General features: G+C 38.2%; 1 protein-coding gene across 1 annotated transcript; it reads left to right on the forward strand.

The window, feature by feature from the left end:
• The first annotated feature begins 17,600 nt into the window (after positions 1 to 17,600).
• On the forward strand, positions 17,601 to 20,057 carry LOC121242118. Its single transcript, XM_041140027.1, has 2 exons — positions 17,601 to 19,537; positions 19,718 to 20,057. Exons 1-2 carry the CDS (start codon positions 17,695 to 17,697, stop codon positions 19,834 to 19,836), a joined length of 1,962 nt encoding a protein of 653 aa, XP_040995961.1. The 5' UTR covers positions 17,601 to 17,694; the 3' UTR covers positions 19,837 to 20,057.
• Positions 20,058 to 24,804: the final 4,747 nt, after the last annotated feature.

Consider the following 24,804-nt stretch of genomic DNA (forward strand, 5'->3'; position numbering starts at 1 on the left):
CCGAGGAGTTTCGGGAGTCGGATGGATTGTGGACGGAGTTGTGTTTGTTTGCATTGTGAATTGTGGTTGTTGGTTATGACTTGTTCACGTACATCGCATATTGCATGCATGATCATGTTTGTAAAGAAAACTGGGTTTTCGTGTATTGCATACATGTTCATGTATTTATTGGATTTGGATTTTCATGTGAGTAAAAGGAAAAGAGACTGTAGGGATGGTGGTAAGCAGGGATGGTGGTTGTGTCCCGCCTGTGATTCCCGCCTACAGTGCTCTGTTAAGTATTTATTGTGTGTAAAGGAACTGTAGGGATGGTGGTAAGCAGGGATGGTGGTAGAGTCCCGCCTGTGATTCCCGCCTACGGTGCACGCGATAGGGATGGTGGTAAGCAGGGATGGTGGTTGTGTCCCGCCTGTGATTCCCGCCTACGGTGCACGCGGTAGGGATGGTGGTAAGCAGGGACGGTGGTAGAGTCCCGCCTGCGATTCCCGCCTACAGTGTCCGATAAATGGATTGTTTGTGTGAATCATTTTATGGGAAAATGTTTTACGGTTATTTTGGGCCAAATTGGGATTTTTTGGCGTGTGTTGGAAATAATCATTTTTCTGGGAAAAAATGGTATTTTATGGTTAACTGTATTTTGCTATATTGTTGGTTGCATTAATGTATTTTTATCCCGAGAGTTGTTTGGTTTATACTTACCTGTGGTACCATTTTATGGTATCGCAGATTTTGATGCAGATGATGATGACGAGCCTTAGCTTGGCTCCGTTGGAGGAGTGATCTGGGATTGCTCCCGTTTAGTGAGTTATGTGTTTTTATCAGTTTATGTATTCACCTTTTGTATTATATTTGGGATGACTGTATAATTTTTAAAGATAAATTGTTTTAAATATTTGTATTTAAATTCTGGTACTTAGTTGACTATCCGCTGCGTTATTATATTTGTACACTGTTGCGTACACACACTGGCACTTCGTTGGGATGTGTGACCGTGTTGTCACCATCCTGGCGTCTCGATCCCTGTGTATTTATATAAGGGGGATTGGGGGCGCCACAGGTGGTATCAGAGCAGTTCGGCTCTGGGTAAAACCACATGTCCCATAGGTGTAGTACCAGAAAATTTTAAAATTTGATTTGAAATTGTTTTGTTGGGAGTACATTATTTTAATTTAATTTATTTATTTTAATTGTACGTTAATTGTTTGTTATTTATCTTATTTTTGTTATTTTAGTTTATTTAGTTATTTTATTATATGGCAGGCAATTTTACTTGTTTCAATTATTTTCTTGTGTACTATTTCATTTGTTTTATTCCTTTTCTCTTATGATATTTTATTTTGTTGGTTTTATTTTATTTTATTTTATTTTATGTGATATGGTTGTATTTTAATTTATTTTACTATAATTATATTTTTTTTTAGTTTGTTTTAAACTGATAGTGGGGTTAAGGGTTACGCTATGGCAGGAAAATGGTACGACCAAGAAGGCAAGCTAATGAGCCCGAGGATGAATTACCGAGGGGTGATGGAAATTATGCCATGGCGAGGGCGTTGAATAGGATGACGGAGTTTCTTCAACAGAATTTTCGTCCGCAGCAAGGAGAGCAGTACAGGGCGATGCAGGCCTGGTGCACCTATGAGCGCTTCTTAGCGCATAGGACCCCTGCTTTTTCTGGTGAAGAGGATCCATTACGGGCTAGAAGGTGGATTCAAGATCTGGAAAGAACGTTTGAAGTCTGTGGATGCACTGAGGCCCAGAGGGTATTATATGGGAGTTATATGCTGCAAGGTGAAGCGGCGAATTGGTGGGAGACCAAGCGGTCACTTTTAGAGATGGAGTTGGGATCCTTGGCTGCTGTGTCTTGGCAGCGTTTTAAGAAAGAATTTGATGATCGATTCTTTCCTGTTTCGGTGAGACGGCAATTGGCTCGGGATTTCAATAATTTGGTTCAAGGAGACATGACTGTCGAGCAGTATGCAAGGAAATTTATGGAGCTTGGGCGGTTTGCTCCTCACCTTATTGCTACGGAAGAGATGCGGGCTGAACGTTTCCAAGAAGGGTTGCGCCCTCAAATCCGCAGGCAGGTCGCATGCTTGGAAATCCAGAACTTTCAGAGGTTGGTCAATGTGGCCTCAATTGCTGAGCGAGAGCGAGGTGCTGTGGTAGATTCCCCTCCGGGTAAGAAGCGACTGAACGTTGATGGTGAAGGGAGCAGCTCCGGGTCGCCACAGAAGTTTGTGCAAAGGATCGGGGCCAGAGCGCAGGCAGCTTCCGGTATACGTATTGGGGGCCGAGCTCCAGTTTGTGGTAGATGTAATAGAGCCCACGAGGGCGAGTGTCGTCAGGGTTGGAACCAGTGCTTTGAGTGTGGTCAGACAGGACACTTTGCTCGTGAGTGCCCTAATTGGACCCAAGGGAATCAAGGTGGTCATCGCGGTGGTAGGACTAATCAGAGGCAACTAGTTCAGGCTCGGGTGTATGCAGTGACTCCTGGTAGTGCTGGCGACGAGATTCCAGGGACTCAGGACGCTGGAGTTACGGCAGGTATGGGTCTAATCTTACCTTTCGTAATGGATGCCATGTGTGGTTTATTCTTGGGTTTTGGAAAGTTATGCAAGTTGTATCCATGCCCGTTGGGTGTTGGAGGTTGTGTGATTTTCTTAAGAGTGTTTTGGTTGTACTTGGTATCCTGCTTTAGAGTGATGATTGGCCCTACAAATTTCGAGGACGAAATTTTATTTTAAGGGGGGGAGGATGTAACACCCCGTATTTCAGTGTATTTTTACTGAAGGATTATTTTTTTTATTCAAAAATTTATCCTCTTATTTTAAAATTGGTTGGATTTTTAGTAAGTTTATTTCTATGATTTTATTTGGTGAAAATTATTTTTTTGTGCTTTCCAAATATTTATTTACTATTATGCATTTAAATTGCTTTTAATATTTAAATTAATTACTGTGGGATTTAATTATTTCAATTTGACTTTACCATTACGTTTAAATTATTTTATTTAACTTGTGGTTTTAAAATCGTCTCTGTTGGATCTTTTTTGTGACCCAAGTTATGAGGATTGGACCTCATTTCTTTTCCCTCCTTTTTTCTTTCCTTCCTTTTTCTTTTCTTTCTTTTCTTTTTTTTTTCCTCATTTCCTCTCCTCTCCCGCGCGACCTCTCTCTCTCCTCTCCTCCGCCCGTTTCCTTCGTCTCCTCCCAGCGCCGCCGTCGCGCCGCCGTGCGCGACACCGCCCAGCCGACCAGCTCCCCCTCCCTCCGGCGACCTCACCTCCCAAACCTCAGCCCCTACCTCGCCGCCGGTAGCCCACACGCCCCCCACGAAGTCGCGGGCCACCTTCACGCCAGCGCCGCCGTGAGCCGGCGGTGGCCCTCACCGCCCAGCCCATTAGCTTCCCCAGCCGCCGGCGACCTCACCCCACCAATCTCACCTCCATCCGTGCCGCCGTTAACCACCAGTAGCTCTTCGAAGCCGCGGCACTCCTTCCGCCGTTGCGCCGCCGTCGCACCACCATTGGCCACCATCTTCCTACCACTTCATCCCCGACCTCTTGGCAACCCATTGGACCCAACCCCACCTCCGATCCGTCACCGGTGAAGCTCCACCAACTACATTTCCGATTTGGGCATTTTGGTCTTTTACCGCCCATTCCGCCGCCACCCACGGCAAACCACCGCCACCATTGGCTTCACCGACCTCCCTAGGCCCTACCCTATCAATCTTGGGTCTTCGTTTGTCCTCGTTGAAAAGTTGGTAATTGTGACCCACGGCCACAGTGTATTTTACACTGTGGTGTTGCTCAGAAATCACCACTTGCAACTTCGAGATCCTCCGGAAATTATTATATTGCACTGTAAGTATTTTCCTTAAAGAACTTTCGTGATTTAAATATATTTTTGCACTAACACATATTATCTGTGAATTGGGTTGTTTTGCCGGACTGAGTCCGAGGAGTTTCGGGAGTCGGATGGATTGTGGACGGAGTTGTGTTTGTTTGCATTGTGAATTGTGGTTGTTGGTTATGACTTGTTCACGTACATCGCATATTGCATGCATGATCATGTTTGTAAAGAAAACTGGGTTTTCGTGTATTGCATACATGTTCATGTATTTATTGGATTTGGATTTTCATGTGAGTAAAAGGAAAAGAGACTGTAGGGATGGTGGTAAGCAGGGATGGTGGTTGTGTCCCGCCTGTGATTCCCGCCTACAGTGCTCTGTTAAGTATTTATTGTGTGTAAAGGAACTGTAGGGATGGTGGTAAGCAGGGATGGTGGTAGAGTCCCGCCTGTGATTCCCGCCTACGGTGCACGCGATAGGGATGGTGGTAAGCAGGGATGGTGGTTGTGTCCCGCCTGTGATTCCCGCCTACGGTGCACGCGGTAGGGATGGTGGTAAGCAGGGACGGTGGTAGAGTCCCGCCTGCGATTCCCGCCTACAGTGTCCGATAAATGGATTGTTTGTGTGAATCATTTTATGGGAAAATGTTTTACGGTTATTTTGGGCCAAATTGGGATTTTTTGGCGTGTGTTGGAAATAATCATTTTTCTGGGAAAAAATGGTATTTTATGGTTAACTGTATTTTGCTATATTGTTGGTTGCATTAATGTATTTTTATCCCGAGAGTTGTTTGGTTTATACTTACCTGTGGTACCATTTTATGGTATCGCAGATTTTGATGCAGATGATGATGACGAGCCTTAGCTTGGCTCCGTTGGAGGAGTGATCTGGGATTGCTCCCGTTTAGTGAGTTATGTGTTTTTATCAGTTTATGTATTCACCTTTTGTATTATATTTGGGATGACTGTATAATTTTTAAAGATAAATTGTTTTAAATATTTGTATTTAAATTCTGGTACTTAGTTGACTATCCGCTGCGTTATTATATTTGTACACTGTTGCGTACACACACTGGCACTTCGTTGGGATGTGTGACCGTGTTGTCACCATCCTGGCGTCTCGATCCCTGTGTATTTATATAAGGGGGATTGGGGGCGCCACACTTGGTTTTGCATGTCTGCATCTTTTCTCCCTTCGAATAAGATAATGTGGTATCCATGTCTGCATCAACAAAGTGGAAAAAAACTTCATAAGCTAGTTTAATGAAAAAATCATAATCTAAATAAATACAAATGCCAATTAATTTTTGATAAATAAGGTAAGTATCCAATATGATCCGAAATAACATTTGAAATTAGTTAAAAACAAATAATCAAGATTATATCATGGATATTCATATCATAATATCTATCATGTTAGACATAAAAAATGACTCACCAAGAAGTTTTCCTAGATACAATCTTTGCTCTCTTTGATGATAAAAAGTAATATAGGTATCTAGTTAACTATCATGATAACCTAGTTAACTATGATAATTCCAGAAGCAAACTAATGCTTTTTAAAGTCATAGTTCCTTTCTTTGCTGTTAAATGTGAAATTTAGTTTTAAATCATTTATTGGTCATGCTTGTTATGACATCCAAGATTAGAGGTAGAGCTGGTATGGAGAAATCATATTTACAAAGATAATGACAAAGTTTTCTCTTGGATAAGTAGCAAACATACTATAATAATGATATATATAAATAAGAGAATGAAAACAAAAGACATGAACCAAACATCTTACAACGTCATAAAAGTAAATCTGACAGAGAGTACAAGGAGAAATACTTTGAAACCTAACACGGGCCAAAGAACATACTAAGTACTGGATTCAATGTTCTAAAGTAGATTTTCTCAACCCATATGCTAAGTAGAATAATCTTCTATAAGTAAAAAAAAAAAAACCAAAACAAAATCACAACAAAGAAGTTGCAAAAGAAGCAAAAAATTACAGACTACAAAAAATTAAAAGTGACATGTTTACCAGAGGGTTTTATCAACACAATTATCATAGCCAATTGTAGCTAGATCTATGCCTTAACCTCCGCCAACAGAGAGGCCACAGAGTAGCCTCAAGAGCATTACCATCTCATCTGAGCTTATTGTCGCCTGGCGACAACCCAAGGGACATCACTCAAATTTTCAACTTTCCAACACAAACACAGAAAGTAGTACAATTTATAAAATTTATTGACATGCAATAAATAAAATACAAATATGCAACAAGTAAATATTGGATGACATGGCACAACAAAGTACGGCAAACAAACAGCATAGCACATGATTTCATGGTTTTATAATTTCACAACTACACGTGATTCCCAACGCTTCACCTGATCCTTGGCCAACAATTCACCACCTACTACAGTTATTGTCCCAATGTTCCACAGGCCCTCGACCACTTTACCATTTACAATCCGACTGCAACAAATAAAGTTTTATGATTTTTTCACATTAGTATTTCAAGGGTCAGTTTGGAAATTTACTTACAGCGCGGATAAGAAATTTTCGATTATACAAGGCGTTGAGTCCTAAATCGTCGATCGTGGTGGTTCCTCTTGGATTGAGAGAGAATCTGTGTGGCACTGGTTGCTGCACAGAGGGTCATCTGGTAAAATTGGATTTTGTATGTGAGCCATAAAATAAAAAGGCAAGGTAGGAGGAAGACAAGCTTACCGAGGTAGCGTCTGGAGGGAAGGAGGCTAAAGGTGATATATCTGGGAAAGAAAATCTACGGCAACATAGTGAGGGCTAGGATGCTGTGCGACAACGGATTTAAGGGACTAATGGAGATCCTTGCTGGATCTGAGTTGGATCGGCGTGGTATAAGGCTTGGCTCAGTTTCTCCTCCACATGGTGGCTCTCTAAGGTGGTCAACGACAGCTACTGAAATGATGGTGAAGAGAGAGAGAGGGAAATAATGGAAGTGCGAGAGAGGGAGTGATATCAGAGGGAGGGCTTAGATCTGGACTGTGGTGAATTTGGGGTGGTTGAGCGGAAATTAGTGGCTGCTACTGGTGGTTGTCAATGTTGGGGTTGCTCTGGTGGCTTGCTCGACATGTGGTGGTGGTGAGGCTCATGATGGTGTTGCCGTGAGAAGTGTGATGGGGTTGGGCGTGGGCTTTGGTGGAGGAACCAAATGCGATAGCTGTGCTTGGATCTTCAGAGAGAGAGAGAGAGAGAGAGAGAGAGAGAGAGTGTAGCTTACTGGTGATAGGGGTTGAGGTGGTCGTGCAGGTGTGGTGGAGCAAAGAAAACAAAAGGGCAAACAAAGATTGGGAGATAGGAGGTTGAGAAGCCAACGGGGTAGAGAAGGGGGAGAGAGATCTACCCATACGGAGTTGGACGGTGGCAGGCAAAATCGACACGATTTGGAAGGGAGTTATGGGGCAACGTTTTGGGTCTACAGAGAGGGAGAGGAAGAGAATAGAGGGAAAAATTGAAGGAAAGTTTTAGGGTTTTCTTGGGTACATTTGGGGTTGATTTAAATCAAACTATTTGCCATGATTCATTCTTGCCGCAACATCTAATAAAGTTGGGATTTTTGGCCCTTTTTCGGCAGACTTATTTGTAAAATGCCATTTGTACTGGCAGATTCGTGATCGTTGGACATGATCTCGCTACAATAGCCTGATTCATTTTGCGTGGACATCCTGTGTGTGATTTGTATTTTCCACCATGGTGTGCCTTGGAAAAAAAAAATACGTGGGAAAATGCCAAATTTTTTGGAGTGATGTGACATAATCAGGGTGCTAATGCATGACATACGATGTATTCTATTGATAGCATGCATGCTTGCTAGAACATCGCTTGTTATATATAATGCAATTTGGAGAAGATCGAAAAGGCAGCTTCGTGCATTTATTATAGAGAAATGCTAATTCGTCTTTTAAATTCATTTTGTTTCTTTCTTTTTGTGGATTATACATTAATGGCCAAATCAAAAAAAGAACTTGAGGGGGTAAACTTTTCTACCGTGTGACACATGCATTTATGTATAAAACATAACTACATATAAAATTAGATCTCGATGATTTGCTACATATACGTAGAAAGAAAATTCTAAAACCACAACCTAATATATATGTTTAAGATTTTTGACATAACGTTTCATGGAATAATTTCATCCATTATTATTTTTGCAAAGAAATATTTAGAATTTATCTTCCTCATAAAAGTTATCAAGTGGTCTTTTAGAAAGTCATCTTTTATTCTAGCATGTAAACTAGTTATCGAGTTTCATATAAAATCTTGATATTGTTGTGTAACATTAAGGCTCCGTTTAAATAGTAAAATTGTTTCATCTCATCTTCGAGTATCCTCATTGGGTTCCCTAAAATTTTCCCTAAATTTTAGCTTAAAAGGACACTCCCTATAGTTTTATCCTAAATTTTACTCATCTTCAAAAAACCTTCTACATCCAATTCCCCATCATTTCTCTATTCTATTAAAATAATATTCTTCTATTATTTCTTTATTACTTTTTTTCTTTCACTTCTATTTCCATTTTTAACCACTAACTCTTTTGTTTTATTCTCTTCTTTTCAAAGATCACATTTTATAAATATTTATACGATTTTTTTTCCAGATACAATATTATTTTTCAATTCAAAATTGTTATTAAAAATAATAATTTTTTTAAATAGGTGCATTTTTCGTGTATTGATGATAAAATATTTTACAAAATAGTACAACGGTAACATTTTGATTTCGCCATGATTAGTACACATGCTTTGCCATTTATCCAATGGTAATGTTTTTTATCTTTTCTCCAACAGTAACTTTTTTGGTCTTTTCCCTAACTGTAATTTTTTTTGTCTTTTCTCCAACGGTAACATTTTGTGTCTTATATATAACGGTAACTTTTTCCTCTATAAATACGCATTCTGCTTGCATTCACATTCTCAAAAACTCAAGTCTCATCTCCAACTCTTTTCATCAAATGACTCGTTCTTTATTTCGCAAATTGCTTACATACTTGTCATCTATTGATGAGTTGGATGTTGTTATTAATGCCGAGGCTGATGGAGAGTCATCGAGATATCATGGCAATCACCAACGTCGTAAGTTTATTCGGCCTGATCATATTCAAGGGCACGAGTGCCTTTTTTGTGACTATTTTGCAGAAAATCTAGTATATCCCTCCAATCTATTTCGAAGGAGATTTCGAATGAGTCATCCCTTATTTCTCCATATTCTAAATGAGGTAGAGACTTACGAGCCCTACTTCGTCTAGAGAAGAGATAATGCCAGAAGACTCGGTTTATCTTCTATGCAAAAGATAACGGCAACACTTAGAATGCTGGCCTATGGGGTTACTGGAGATTTTATGGATGAATACATACGTATTGGAGAAAGCACCGCAATGGAGAGCCTCAAAACATTTTGCAAGACAATCGTAACTATTTTTTCAGATGAATATTTGCGGTCTCCAAATGCTAATGATATTACTCGATTGCTTGTGGTTGGTGTACAACGGGGATTCGCAGGAATGCTGGGAAGCATTGATTGCATGCATTGGAAGTGAAAAAATTGTCCCGCTGCCTGAAAAGGTATGTACTTTGGCCACATTCGTGAACCAACTATTATTTTAGAAGCAGTTGCTTCATATGATCTCTGGATATGGCATGCATTTTTTGGTATGCCCGATTCACATAACGATATTAATGTGCTAGGAAGATCTTTTATTTTCATGGAACTTGCCCAAAGGCGTGCTCCACCAGTCAATTACACAATCAATGACAACGATTACACTATAGGGTACTACCTTGCCGATGATATTTATCCCAAGTGGTCAATGTTTGTGGAGACGATTCTATCACCCCAAGGGAATAAGAAGAAAAAATTTGCCACAGCACAATAATCTGCAAGAAAAGATATCGAGCGTGCCTTCAGGGTACTTCAACAACCATTTGCAATCGTTCATGGACCTTCCCGATTATTCAAAGTCAATGACTTAACAAATATAATGAAAACATGTGTTATTCTACATAACATGATCATTGAGGATGAGCGTGATAATAGTCAGGGTCTGAACATGGAGTATGATCAACTTGATAATGATATTTCAGAATTGTCGCGCAATCCAACAAACGAGTTTATCAACTTCATTCGGCACCATCATGAAATTAGAGACAGCTCGGCACATCATCAACTACAAGCAGATTTAATTGAACATCACTGGCAATTCTATTCCTAACAATAGAAGAGAAGGTTGTGTTGGATTCTCTATTTTATCATTAGTAGCAACGGTGTATGAAAGTTTCTAGAATTTCCATTCCAAAAAACATGTTTGGTTCAAGAACATGCTAAAAAGTTATTGTAATTTTTTCATTATCTGTATAGTTTAAAGATTTGTAATGTTGAGTTATAATCAAGCAACATCTATCCATGTTAGACTCAAATTCAACGACCACATTTTCTATCTTCTTAATAAAACTTTGCAAATGTACAAATTATATAATACAATAAACGTGCGAAAGTTCCATAAGCGAGTGGTGCATAATATACATCACCTTTAATACTGAATAAATGTTTAGTTACAAAAAAAAATAAATGCCTTAATCTGAGGATGCATTGCGTCGCGCCAATATCTCTATTTGAAGTTTCTGAAAATATACTTGCTGGCCACTATTTATTGGCCATCTGGGTTACCATGCCATCGAGGTATGTGCCAAGGTGTTCCATCACCATGTTCGGATTGTCTCATCATCACAGCTGAGGGGTTAAGACAACTCAAATCCAATAACAAAATTAGTTTGCAAACGTGAAAATAAGAGCATTCCCATCCAATTCTCTAAACACTAGTTTGAGCCAATCGTTTACAGAATGTGTGAGACAAGAGCCCAACATCAAATGACTGCAAAACCTTACCCAAACCCCACGTGCCTTTTGTGAAAACTATTACAAACTGCAATATGATTATTCGGGTGATGATTACCTCTCCATCTCAATGGGGCTCACTAACACTTATGAATTACCACACTAAACACCATCATCATAACCTAACAATAGACATGCAGCCCCCCTCCCTCCCCCACAAGTAATAATTATTCATCAGTACCAAACACTGCAAAGGTCCCAATAACACAGCCAAATTCACAACCGAGGGGTTAGAGAAGGAAAATCCAATTCTAAGCAGTATACAAAATGCATAAGAACATAAAAACAGAAATTAACTTTGTCAAACCAACAGAGCTCAGTCCATGGGAACAATAATTAAAGAGATCACATTGGCTCAAACCAGCAAACACATGCAACAAATAAAGATTAAATAACTGGTATGAGCTAGGATTATAACATTTGAATTCACACTCATATATTATTGGAGATCAATATCATGATACAAGGATTAAATATTGGAGAAAGTATAAGCTAACAGAAAAGGAAAAGTTTCTAATGCTAGTTGAAAGAAAATGGTCAGATCTCCTTGTTGGCAAGGCAATTTAGCCATGCAGATTTGTTCACGTGTTGTTAAACCATTTAAGTTTAACAATACAGAACATGTTTGTCTCCATTATATGGATTATGGGGGAAAAAACAGCACAAACCAAACATATATAGCCATATGTACCCTAACATCGAACATAGTTACATTCTTATAGCATTATGTCCTATTGTCCTTGAGCCGTTTGTGTTTCAAATAAAACACATGAACAAAAAGGGAGCTCAAAGCTGGTAATGACGGTAATAGTAATAAAAAAAAAAAAAAAGACCATTTGATCAGGTTTCATTGGACAACATGACTAGCTTTGATGACAACTAACTGGATTATGGTAAATGATTCATAGGGAAAAGGAGTCGGGCCATACAATAAGTTTAGTGTTTTCATATGCACTCAGCTTCAGAAATTAATGACCAAATGATGCACAACACTCCACACAAATGGACAAAGCACTAATTTAAGAGCAATGTCTCAGATTCACCCATGGCAGACAAATGCATTGACTGTGCCGTGAATGATACATAGAAAAATTGTCCATTCAAACCCTAGAGCACCCAATAAAATGCAGCGTTCTCAATAGAAGCAGGTCGATTGATGAAATGCAACTAAGAAGTCGATAAATCCAGCAAATATGAAAACCATGATAGATACATGCATGAAAAATCCAGTGAATATGGGTCATAGATCCATGAATATTCATACATAGAGTACTAATTGAAATCTAGAGTTCTCGGATTTCAAGTGGCAAAAGTGACAAATACAATAATTTTTGTCAATAAAACTAAAAAATATATTAGATTCGCCATGGGAAAGAGGCTTAGTGTGTTCGATTTGTGCAAGAGAGGACAAAGTCCATCCACGGAGAGAAGAAGAGGGAATGGTTCAAAGAGAAGAGATAACTTACATTCGTGTGGAGTCGATGAAGAGAAGACATCGTCAATGGTGGCAAACGGTGCGAGATAGGGCCTCCTCCACGAACGAGGGCAATCGAGAGGAAGAGAGGAATACACGGGACCAACGACATTAGATTTGGGGTTCGGTCGATTGGGGATGTACAATGGTTTTCCAAATATGGGGAACGACTATAGATCCCCTAAAACAAATCCCTACTTTAGGGAATGGGATGGGAGGCTCCTTTTCAACTTCCTCTAAATTTCATCTCTAAATTTTATGGATAATAGTACTTTAGGCATCTGGATGGGATGCTCTTATCTCATCATTACAACTTTCCTAATTTTTTACACAAAATATAATAAAAAATTTAACTTTTTCATATCCCAAAATAATAATAATATTAAAAAATAATATTCTAACGATATTTTATTTAACTTTCAACTTTTATCTAAAACCATTTCAACTCATCTCACTATTCAAGCCGCTCTTAAATATATAACTAATAATTGAGACCTTAAATACATTTTTTCTTGCTCAATGAAGTTAATTTAGAGGATAAAACCTCCCAATTATTTTTCATATAGTCATCAACATTAAATGATTTTTCTTGTATTTTCACTTTGGATTTCATATTAAGAAGCCTAATATTGTAAAACAAAAAACTTTGGGGAAACTCGGGGCTTTGTGGAAGGGTCCTTTCCGGCGACATATCTTGGGGTTCCACTAGTGTATGGTAGACACACGGCTAGATCACTTGAGCCACTTGTTAATAAAATCCGTGATAAGGTGGCGGGTTGGAAAGTTAAGTTGTTATCTCAAGCGACTTGCTTGATCCTTTTGAAGCATATGCTTTCTTGTATGGCTACACACTTGTTAGCTGTGCTTAATGTTCTACCTTGAAAAAAATAAATTACATTTTATCAACTTTCTTTTGGGGTGATATTAATGGAAGGGCAAGGAAAAAATGGTATCCTTGGTCCAAGATGTGTTCGCCGACTTTGGGGGGGGGGGGTTTGGGTCTTAGAGAGTTCGTGGATGTGCAACGATCTCTTCATATGAAATTTGCTTGGCGTTTGTTGACTATGGACAATCTATGGACTCAATTTTTCAAAACAAAATATGTGAAATGTGGTCACATTTCCCTTGCAAAAAATATGCTGGCTTGTTCAAGGTTCTGGAAATCGGTGATGAGAGTTCTTCCATATGTTTGTGATAATATTAGTTGGAGAATTAGAGAAGGCGCGACATCTTTTTAGTTTGATCAGTGGCTTGCATCTGGCCCATTATGCTTGTGTGCTACAGTGATTGCTAATCATTTTCTTCAGATTAAGGATTGCTGGAATGACTCTGGTTGGGACCTGGAAGTGTTGGAGGAGTTGGTGGAAAATGAGGTTATGGGGAATATTATTTGTTCCTTTTCTGCAAAGACGAAAGGGGAAGATGTTATCATATGGAAGCCGACGCTAGATGGGGTTTTCTCTTCAGTGAATGCATGTGAGGTGATACATTTGAAACAAGAGAAAGTTCGAGGTATGGAGTGGATTTGGCACAAAATTTTGCTGAAAAAAATTTCATTATGTATATGAAAAGCTCGCTTTCTGGGCTTGTCGATGGACTCTAGAGTGCAGAAATATGGTGTGCAATTGGCTTCTAGATGTGATTGTTGCATTGCTAGGAAAGTTGAGACTCTTGAACATGTTCTTTGTTCGGGTGAGATCGTGACTCAGATTTTGGAAAGAGCTGCTGTTTTGATGGGTCTTCCGTTTATGTTTGCGGGAACTTGGTGGGGACGTTTACTTCACTGGTTTTCTTTTGCAAAGAAATCATCTCAAAGGGGTATTCTGATTGGTTTGATGCCGACTCTTATCATTTGGCGTCCGTGGTGCTGCCGTTGCAAGGTGCGCATGGAAGGAGTAAATGAATCGGTGGAAGGGGTGTGGTGATCTCTTAAAGTTTGGCTTAGGAAATTGGTAGCAGAACAAGCTAAGTGTGGTTCTGTATCTCCTATTGACGAACAAGTGCTCACTAGGTTGGATATTCCTTTGGTTTCGATTCAAAGACACAGGCCATGTCTAGTTGCTTGGAGCAAGCCATCTCTTGGGTATGTGAAGCTGAATGTTGATGGGAGTTGCAGAGGTAATCTAGGTTCTTGTGGGGGAGGCGGTGTGATTCGGGATGAATTTGGTAATGTTAAAAGTGTCTTCTCAGCTTGCTTTGGCCATGGAACGAATAATTAGGCCGAACTTCGTGCTCTCCATACGGGAGTGGTTTTTTTTTTTTTTTTGTAAAGATTTGGGTTTTTTAATCTAGAAATTGAGTGTGATTCTAAAATAGTAGTTGATTGGATTCTTTCTGGTATTTCTACGGTTTGGTACCTTTGAGAGTTTTGGGAGGAGATAGTTAAGGTGCTTTAGGATGTCCACTTCACTATGAGACATCAATATAGGGAAGCAAATTAAGTTGCGAATTTTTGGGCTCAACAAGGTGAAGTAGGTTTGACATGCAGACATGAGGATGTGGGGTTAATACTCCCCAGGCATTTGAGGGGTATTCTCCGGATTGATAAAATTGGCCTACCTAGTATTAGACCTTAATTTGTTTATGTTTTGGTGTTATTGGTTTGATTGGCTATTATTTTTTTGTTTAAGGTTTTCCTTTGCCATAAGTAAGAGTTTTTTTTCAATAAAGTTTTGGAGGTGCCGTCCTTCTTAAAAAAAATAGTTTATTATGTCTCCTAAACTTAGTTTTAATTTGGTTTTGGTGAGACCACATCTTTAAAAATAGATAATATATAGAAATTAATTATACTAAATTTTGGGATTATAGGACAAAATTTGCCGGAAAGAGGCATTTTATAGAGCAAATGGGAATTATAAATTTGTAGGGGGAGAGGCATTTTTTATATTTATAGAATTATGAATAAATTTAGGGGGTATATTTTTGAATTTTCAGAAAATTTTGGGTAGCCTAAGCTTAACGTGGGTGATCCGCCAGTGTGTGGAATCGTGGATAGCTCATGGCATTTGTCATATATGGAAGTATTCTTTCTTTCCAGATCTACATGTCTGCTGCATGTAGATCTACCGCGGCCCCTTGGAGCCTAGCTAGGGCCTATAGCATTGTTAAGATAGCATGCAGATTCTTCTTGGTATTTGGCAAGAATATGGACATCAAGTCGAAGCTTGTCTTGCATGTATATATGGTGAGGTTGTGTGCAAAAGTTTAATATTTTTGGAGCATATTTAAGACCCTTTGATGAAACTGAATAACCTTTAACCCACATAGTTTGCTGTGTTAAGGATATCGTATCTAGTCTTACATCATTATAAGCTTCGGAACAGACGCAGCAATTCTCCACGCCCATGGTACGAAGTACGAACAAACAATAAAATACGAGGATATGCATCTCATCAATTCAAGAACCTGGTGTCCCAACAGGAACTTGATCAACATCCTAAAACATCAGGTTAAAATACTATCAAGTGCAGTTCCATAAGTTTAAGACACAGAGGTTATTGTTTAATCCCAATTACCACTACTAGACAAAAGACTAAAAACCTGTAAAAACAAAACCTGCTTTTCATGCTTTTTTCCATCTATATATAGCATGCACGTTTATAATTTTTTAGCCGCATATTCTTGAGACCTCCAACCTGCAGCACTGTACTGATACTGTTCATTTTCTAATCTGTCTTGGATTTGATCTTAGCTTTCTTCGTAATGGCACTTAATATTTTTATGTTGTACGAGTTGGTGGACGTCGAAGGGACCACATGATCTAGCTTCTGTTTTAGAGAGACATTGTGCTCCAATATATATATATATATATATATATATATATATATATATAAATATATATAAGTTGTGGTCCATCCCACCTCTTTGCAGCCATCCCGGCCATTGGTTGGCATGATTTAATTATACCATTACTGGGAATTAGTGGAAGAATCAGAGGGAATTGTGGGCATCCTTAAATGTTATTCTCTTTGAAATTTGTAGCTCATGAGAGTAGTAATGGATTATCCTAGTGTTTCTGTTTAAACAAGCAAGCATCATCGTATATAGAGGTGTACGTAGAAGTAGCATCAGGGTTGATGATGATCATGTACAAACAAACGTGATCCCTTAATTTGGGAGACAGGAATATTAAGGACTTGTACGAGAAACTGGAAGATGTAAAGACAGTCAGGAAAGAGGAAAAGCAATTTTACTTGAACAAATTTCCAAGGTAAAATGTTTCTGGCTGTCTAAACGCTAACAAGATGCATGAAAATATAAAGCAGGTGTGGACCACCTGTATCCTGATGTGGGAAGCAGTTGCTGAGCAGAACAGACATAAAAGTAATTAACATAGTTGCTTTGCATTAAGGTAAAATTAAGGTGATTTGTATTATAAGTTCTCGTCACTAGCTTATAATTACGTACTTACTGTTTGTGTAATGCTCAGCAGCTTGATCTTATGCTGCATCCATGGAGTTGTAGCATCAAGCACGTTTAACGTTTCAGCTTAAAGTGGAAATTCAAGTAGATCACGAGCTGGCAATTGAACGTATTTCCTTTTTATGCTAAGTACTCCCTTATGGCGCCTTCTGCTCTGTCCTAGTCCTCCATTCGTTTATTACGTTAATTAGTGAAACAGCTGCGAGATGATGGTGAGTATCCATAAAAAATGAAAAAGGTGAAGTAGCATTAAGAATCATTGTTTGAAATTTGGCACCCTCGTGACTATTGGTCCTTTATGTCAAGCACGTAAACATATGCAGAAAAGAAGTACAATCTTCGTCAGAAGTGGAGCATTTCACCGTTTGAACCCCTTAGCAACAGTGGAAACTGTGCAGACCTATCCTATCTTTAAAATTATTAGAGGCAATTTCAAATACATACATATAACATACATACATATATATATATATATATATATGGAAGTTGCCACAAAAGTTTGAGGTTATAAAATCCAGCTTGATGATCTCGTTGTACTGCTAGGTGTAACCACAAGACCACTCGGCCACTCCACTGATCACTTTGTAAAAAAGTTTCCTTTCTGAACTTTAGGGCTTGTTAATTTGAAAAAAATTTTCATCTCAAAATTTTCATCTCCTCTCATCCTTTCTCTTTTTCAAATATCACTTAAACACAAATACTTTCAAGTTAATCACTTTTCCGAACTTTCAAACAAAAAATAAAAAAAATCTAACCTTTTCAAATCTCAAACAAAAATAATATTAAAAAACTATATTCTAACAATATTTTAACTTCATAATACTTTTATTCAACTTTTTCTGTCATTATAAAACTAAAACAATACTTAATTTAAGCTATCTCATTACTGTTATCACAAATTATCTTATTACTTTTATAAAATTCTTATCTCTTCTCACTTCTCAAGCATGCCCTTAGTCTATATATATACATATTCTGAAACAAAACAAATCCAAAACCCAAAACTCACTGCTCCTTATTGCCATGTATGCCCTCAGGAAAATTAAGAAGATAAACCCCATCACCACCGCCACCTCTAGCAACACTATTGCCAACATGCGCGAGGAGGAGCAGAGCTGCACCAACCCTTCATGTTTCTTTTGCAACATGAAAGAGCCAGCCTCGTCACTCAGGAGATCGGGAATATTAAACTGCTTCAAGGAAATACCTCTCACAGACAACAGAGAGCATGTTTTGGTGCTCAGCAGTTTATGGCATATTGCCATGACTCACCCTGATGACCCTGAGTTCCCCTCCCTCGGAATCTTCAAGTGCATGGCAAAACTAATCTATAAAGGTCTTAATGATAGGATTTGGCTTCTTAGGGACCAAAACATGTACATACCCTATTATGCTGCTCATGTTATTGGTTCTTACACTATGAACAAGGCAGAGTTCGCAGAAATGGCTGTGGAATCAGGTGTCATACCGCCACTGATGGAGCTTCTAAGAGGAAAGATCAGTTGGGTTGAGCAAAGAGTTGCTGTTCGAGCACTTGGTCACCTCGCTAGCTACGAGAAAACCTTTGAAGCAGTATCTGTGTATGAAGAAGAGGTGGTTAATCTAGCCATGAAATTAGCTTCTACTTGCCTGGAAGAGGTGTTTGTTGAGTTTGTTGGAGTGAAGAACATAGATAAGAGATTGAAATATCATCGTGATTTGCTAACTAGAGGCGTTGGAGATTCGGAGATGGAGGACCGGAAGGCTGAAGAATGGGCAAGCCAACTTCAGTGCTGGTCTATTTATCTCCTGAATTGCTTTGCTTGCAAAGAGAGGTCTTTGAATCTAATCTGTAGGCAGATATTCTTAAGAGATTTGTGTGATATGTGGGGAGGATTGGTGAATCACGCGTCACCTGCTTGGGCTGGACTTGTTAGAATCTTGTGTTACAGCAAAGATGGTAGAAAAAGCATCGCTGAATCAAAAGAGATTATAGAGAATCTCTGCAATCTCTCGAGATCCTCGGATGATTGGCAGTATATGGGGATCGACTGTCTACTATTACTTCTTACAGATCAATATACAAGGTACAGAGTCTTGGAGAAAATTGCCTTGTTTCTTATAGATTTAGCTGAACTTGGAAGCCTTGGAGATAGATCAAATTTAGGTGAAGCAATCACAAAAGCCCTCCTCTTAGATTACAAAGAAAGTAAATTGAAGTTCAAAAACCAGCAAATTCAAAAGGCTCTGCAAGATATATGGAATTTGAAAGCAGAAAGGAGGAAGGAGAATCTAATATCTGAAGAAAAGATTGAAGAGAGAAGGGTTTTAGTGAATCTGGTAAAACAAGAAGCAAACCATGTGTTTTGGTTGGGAGAGATAGAAGAAGCTCTAGCTAAGTACACTGAAGCCTTGGACTTATGCCCCTTGAAGTTAAGAAAAGAGAGAATGGTGCTACATAGTAATAGAGCTCAGTGTCATTTGCTGCTTAGAGACCCTGATTCCGCCATTAGTGATTCCACTCGAGCTCTTTGCCTTTCCAACCCAGCGAATTCCCATAGTAAAAGTCTTTGGAGAAGATCACAAGCTTATGACATGAAAGGGCTGCCCAAAGAGAGCTTGATGGACTGTATAATGTTCATCAATGGTTGCATGAAGGCTGGCACGACCAAGCGCGTGAAGATCCCATACTACGCAGCTCGTATGATCAGTAAACAGATGGACGCCACGTGGCTATTTGCCACTGCCCGGTCAAAGATAACGAGCAGCAGTCAAGTGAGAAAAGAACAAGAATCTGACGGTCACCATGAGAGCAAAAATGATGAGCTACTACAACATGGTGATCAAATGACGAGGATGATGATGGAGAACAAAGAATGTTTATCCAGTAAAAGTATGAGTTTCATTATCATAAATATGGTACAAAATCACTGAAATGAATTTGAATTTCAAATGGGTTTCCTCTTTTTTGCCTTTAACAAGGCGTGCTCAAGTTTGTGCAACTTTTTAATGTTAGCAATGCATGCAAAGTTTCATTAATATTCACTTTTGCTGGTAACTTTTGCAGGTCTGTCCACCATTATAGAAGAACCTAATTTGCTCGTCAAAGAAGGGAGTTGGCCATGGAGAAAAGTGGATCAAAGGGCAAGGAGATCAAACAAAGCATTTGTAGCTCGATCGATGTAGGTCAAGTTCGCATGATTATGTTTGAAAGCAAGATCGAGTGCCTGGCATCAGATCATAATTCGTCGCATGTGACAAAATTTTGAGCATTACTTAGCTCTGAAAATGCTTGTAAAATTTTGGAAATTTTCGAGTTCCGGACTCCATAGTACTTAAACAGGAGAGCTGTAGCCTCGAACAGACAAGCAAGTTACGGAATGAGTAAGCTATTTTAAATTAGTTGCCTGCAGAACCTAAATATCTTAATTATACAGTACTTCTTGCAAAGAGCCAATTAATTAAGGTGGAGGACCACTTCACCATATTGAATAGAAAATGTGTAAAGTGATGAAGAACATATCAAGATAAAACACGGAAACGGTGTACCTTCCATAACTTGACTTTCTGGGTTCCCATGCCCCTTTCCTTTCTTTTATCTTTGATGCAACTTTTTCGATCTTGAACTCCTTTCCCTAAAGGTCATCTTTATGGCGAACAGCTAAGAAGTTTGTATATATAAAGAACCTTTTATGATTTGTTTATCACAGTTCTCGGGTATTAGATCTTCCACCCATAACAACAGAATCTACCATTCTTTCCATTTCAAATCTAACATCTTTTGAGTTGAAAACAAAGAAGAAAAATTAATCAGGATGTAGAGAGTGAAAAATATAGAAAAGTTATAAAGTGATCACTTGACTAAAATATCCTATATGTAACGTACAAAGGGAGCCTCGGGCCACTTGATCTGGTTCTATACTCTAAAAGGACCAATCAACGATATATTATAAAAAACAAGAATTTCTCATGTTCACATAGACCAATCCATCATAGATGACATTGCTCAAATCCCCTATTTCCGGTTAGGATAGACTTTGATACCAATTATAACGGTTGCGCGCTTATCAATCTCCTAAATTCGTGACGTCCTCGCCGAGCTAGTCCATCACTTAAGTCCCACAATTCTAGATGTGATAGACTCTAATACAATTTATAACGCCTCATGGAAGGCATATGCCACATATGGGCTTAAATTCCGAAATGATTAGTCAATTATATAATTAGAGCTCTATTAGAACTATTATAAAATAGCAAGAGTTTCTCTTTGCCAAGTAATGTGAAATTTCATATACCATACATCCTTATCACTTGGTATAGGGTATCGCACTATATCTCTATAAATAAATAAATAAATAAGTATATATAGTCACGTCATTTTTATTTTCCATTTTTTTGTTAGTTTAAGTTAATTTGTTCCCAACTAGAACTAGCTAGCTTTAGATAGAATATAGCCGTCATTATCTGCATGTGTGGTCATTGGTGATGCAATGGAAGTCATTTTGAGCTTCAATCATGTAGCTAGCTAGGTTTCTACTTTCTCAATTGTTCTGAAATTTTAACTAAAGTGCGCTGTAAACTAAACTTTAAGATTAGGTCGAGCTGATTCTTTTACCAAAAAGAAAAGGTTAGGCAGATTAGCACCCACATATATACATGTACATACAAAAACTCAAGACTTCAGATGCTTAGACATCATGAATTAAGAATGCTACAAATATTCAACCTCCTACTAGATGATTGAATATTTAAGATGGGGTAAGGTAACATGATGTATATTCTAAACAGTTCAATAATTCCATTTGATCTTTCGGCTACCTACTCGATAAAAAGATATGATACTCAAGAAAATCTCTATTTTACTCTATGAGAGCACGAGCCTAGGAGCTGAACGCAGTGAGTATAACTTGGAGCACGATCACACTCAATGAGAGATGAAAAACAAAGAAGAAAATTCTCTAATGAATTTTCTCTCTTAAGCACACAAAATATCTTCTCTGTATTTTCTCGCTAAAAACTTCTTACTTCGTTAATAAATTGAATTCCTTTAAATATAAAGTCTGGAAAAGCTCTAGTTGAGGTAGGACTCTGCAGATGAATTTAGTCTATCACGAAGACATCTCCTGATGAATTGCTAATATTTTGCAATAACTCTTCACTGCAGTAATTGATTTCAGTTCAGCTTCTGTTCTGGATAAGTGTAGATCCTTATGGGCTCGATTTTCACATAACTGACATATATAAATAAACTCTATAACCTCCAGATAAACTTAATAATGTTATAGATAAAATCAATAAATATTTTACATTCATTCATAATTACAAACACAATGATAAGATATACCTTATCATTTTAGTTACCTAGTCCTAGCCAAAATCTTGTATTTACAATCTCCCCCTTTGGACGATTGGTGACGAAGCTAGCATGATGAATGTAAATTCCATGAAACCAAACATTAGACCAAGGAAAACACAAGCATCAGAAATTTCTGAACAATCATGATTCACTAAAACTACTTCGAAACTCAATGACACTGTCAAGGTTAAACAAGTTCTAAGCAACACCAGAATAAAACATAACCCAATAAACAAAACATATTGTTCGAATTACATTGGAAGAAAAATTGAGAATAAAAGATAACAAGGATAGATTTGTTGCTGCTGCTCCCCTCAACTTCTTCTCCCCCTTTTTGTCAGCAATCAGCCATGGAGTTTTATTGCTCTGCATCTGAAGCAGCTACATGTTCCACTACTTGTTGCATATCCAAAGAAAGCTGAACCAGTCTATCATTGGCTTGGATGCAATCAGAACGTGCAACGACTATTTGCTACTCTAATTTGGGCTGACTCACCTCCCATTTATTAGTGAATTATCAAACTTTTAGGATAAAAGAGTGATCTGCTCAAGAATTTAAGCAATAAGTATGGAAGGCTTAGGAGGTGAAGAAGCAGACTTAGTGGTTGGGTGGTAGGGTGTTTGTTCTTAGTAATCATTGCCTCAAACTCAACTATTATAAGGACTGAGAAAGAACTAGTCACCTTCATTGTAGGGACATTGTTCCTAAGAGGGACTTTGGCTTTCATAGCCAATTTAGTATTAAGCTGCCAAAAGGCAGATCCTGCTCTTTTTCCACGTGAAAGCAATGAATAATGTCTATAACATGACGTGGAAAATCAATTGATACCCCAATAGCCAAAGCATACATCAAATAAGCTCTTTCTAGTGTGATTTCAGTGTGCTGGCTAAAGGGCCAAAGTTAGTTAGCACAATTTTTGCAAGCATCCTAAATGGAGAAAGCATATGATTTAGAGGAAGCCTATATGTAGTCGACTTTGGGCCATCAAGGCCAACAAAAAGATTGTGCATGGTAGTCTTTGTGGGAGTCCCCATGCCCTTACAAGGATATAGCGGTGCTTCTACCTCAAGAAGATAAAAAATTTCTCCAAGAACAATAGGGGATACCTCAATTTGTGTTCTCCGAACAATGGAGATAATGTTATGATCATCAAGGTTGAAGTGTGCAATGTTCGAATAAAATTCACGGACTACTTCAACACAAGGTATGGGAGAGGAGTGAGTGAGTTTTTCCTAACCTCGTTCAGTGAAAATGTGATGGATGAGTTGAAAGTCATCCGTAGGAAAATCATTAATGCTTACCTCGCGTTCACTCAAAACAGGTCTTTTGGTGAATGTAGTTCTATATGCAATTTTGGCTTCAACAGTTGTGAAGCGTTCGAAGGTAGCACTTGATGGTGCAGTTACGGGTGGAGGAGGAGTAGGAGCTGATGTCTCTCCCAACTAGACTGGTTTTGGCCTAGATTAGTCCTTGCTTGAGGAGTCCTAAAGTTTCTTTCTCTTTGCTCTTTCCTTGAACCTCATCTGAATCATTATGTCAACAAGATCAGAATTGAAGGAGTCTGAGAACAATGAAGAACAGGACATTATCAATCCCTCGATATTAATTGAACCTTCCACATGGACTACATCAAATAGTCCCGACTAAGGAGTGTGACTTGATTGAGGAATAAACACAAACACTTAGTGGGCATTAGTTAAAAACCGAAATCAATAATGCCACAACCCACCAAAAATTGTCCTCAATACATGCATAATATAGATTAATGTATTCATATGAGGGAACGTATATATAACCCAACAACAATCCAAGCCCAACTTCACATAACAAAACTTAACAACCCAATCTCTGTATATGCACCGAACCCTAGAGCATGAGAGTGAGAAGGATTGGACTAAAATAGAAACCTTACCGTGATGAAGAAATGTAGATTAAAATTATTTGGTCTTTATCTTAATCACAAGAAGCACAAAGCTGATAAGGTGTGAAGGGGTATACGGATAGGGCTTGAGAATGGAAAGTATCGTGTGTTTGGGTTAAGTGACTAGTAGCTGTGCAAGTGTCGTGTGCGTTAGAGTTTCATATTAATTTTATATACTCCAAAATAAATCAAGATAAAAAAAAGGAAAATTTAATAATTTTTTTATATATATATATTATATAGAAGCAATGGGGCAAGTAACATGCCTAGATGCATCTTAGTTCAAACATAGTGTTACTCATAAACAAAATTCAATAGAGTACACCCTCTTATTTGCAACAATTACTATGGATATTCACACCTTATAACATCATCAATGTCAAAGTTCATATGAGTGTGTGAGTGAGCAAACTTATATAGAAAAGTAACTTTTTATTTCTTTTTCTCTTCAATATATTTTTGAGAATATTATTCATGAGTATTTTTTTCTTATAGATGCTCCCAAGAGACTGTCACTTATCTCAAAAGTCAAACTTTATACTAGAATCTAGATATATGAGTATCTCCTCCAAACACTAGTTTACACAACTTCTTTTTTTATGTCCATATTTGTTGCTCATATTTTTTCATAATAATTTGAGCAGCGATTCTTTCTATAAGGATTTAAGGGACAGATCTGTGTAGGGTGTTTTTCTTTTTTCGTAATGATTCAACATTGACTTTTTCTATATGGATCAACTATTTGCGTTTGGCAAGGGGAAATCCCTTTATTATTATACTAGGTTCAACTAGTATTAGTCAATTGATGACATTGACTCCCTCTATGTTAAGTATCTCAATAATAAATATGGAACTTAATTATAATTCTCATACATA

This window comes from Juglans microcarpa x Juglans regia, chromosome 8D, assembly GCF_004785595.1.
Source record: "Juglans microcarpa x Juglans regia isolate MS1-56 chromosome 8D, Jm3101_v1.0, whole genome shotgun sequence".
NCBI classification, from domain to species: Eukaryota; Viridiplantae; Streptophyta; class Magnoliopsida; order Fagales; family Juglandaceae; genus Juglans; species Juglans microcarpa x Juglans regia.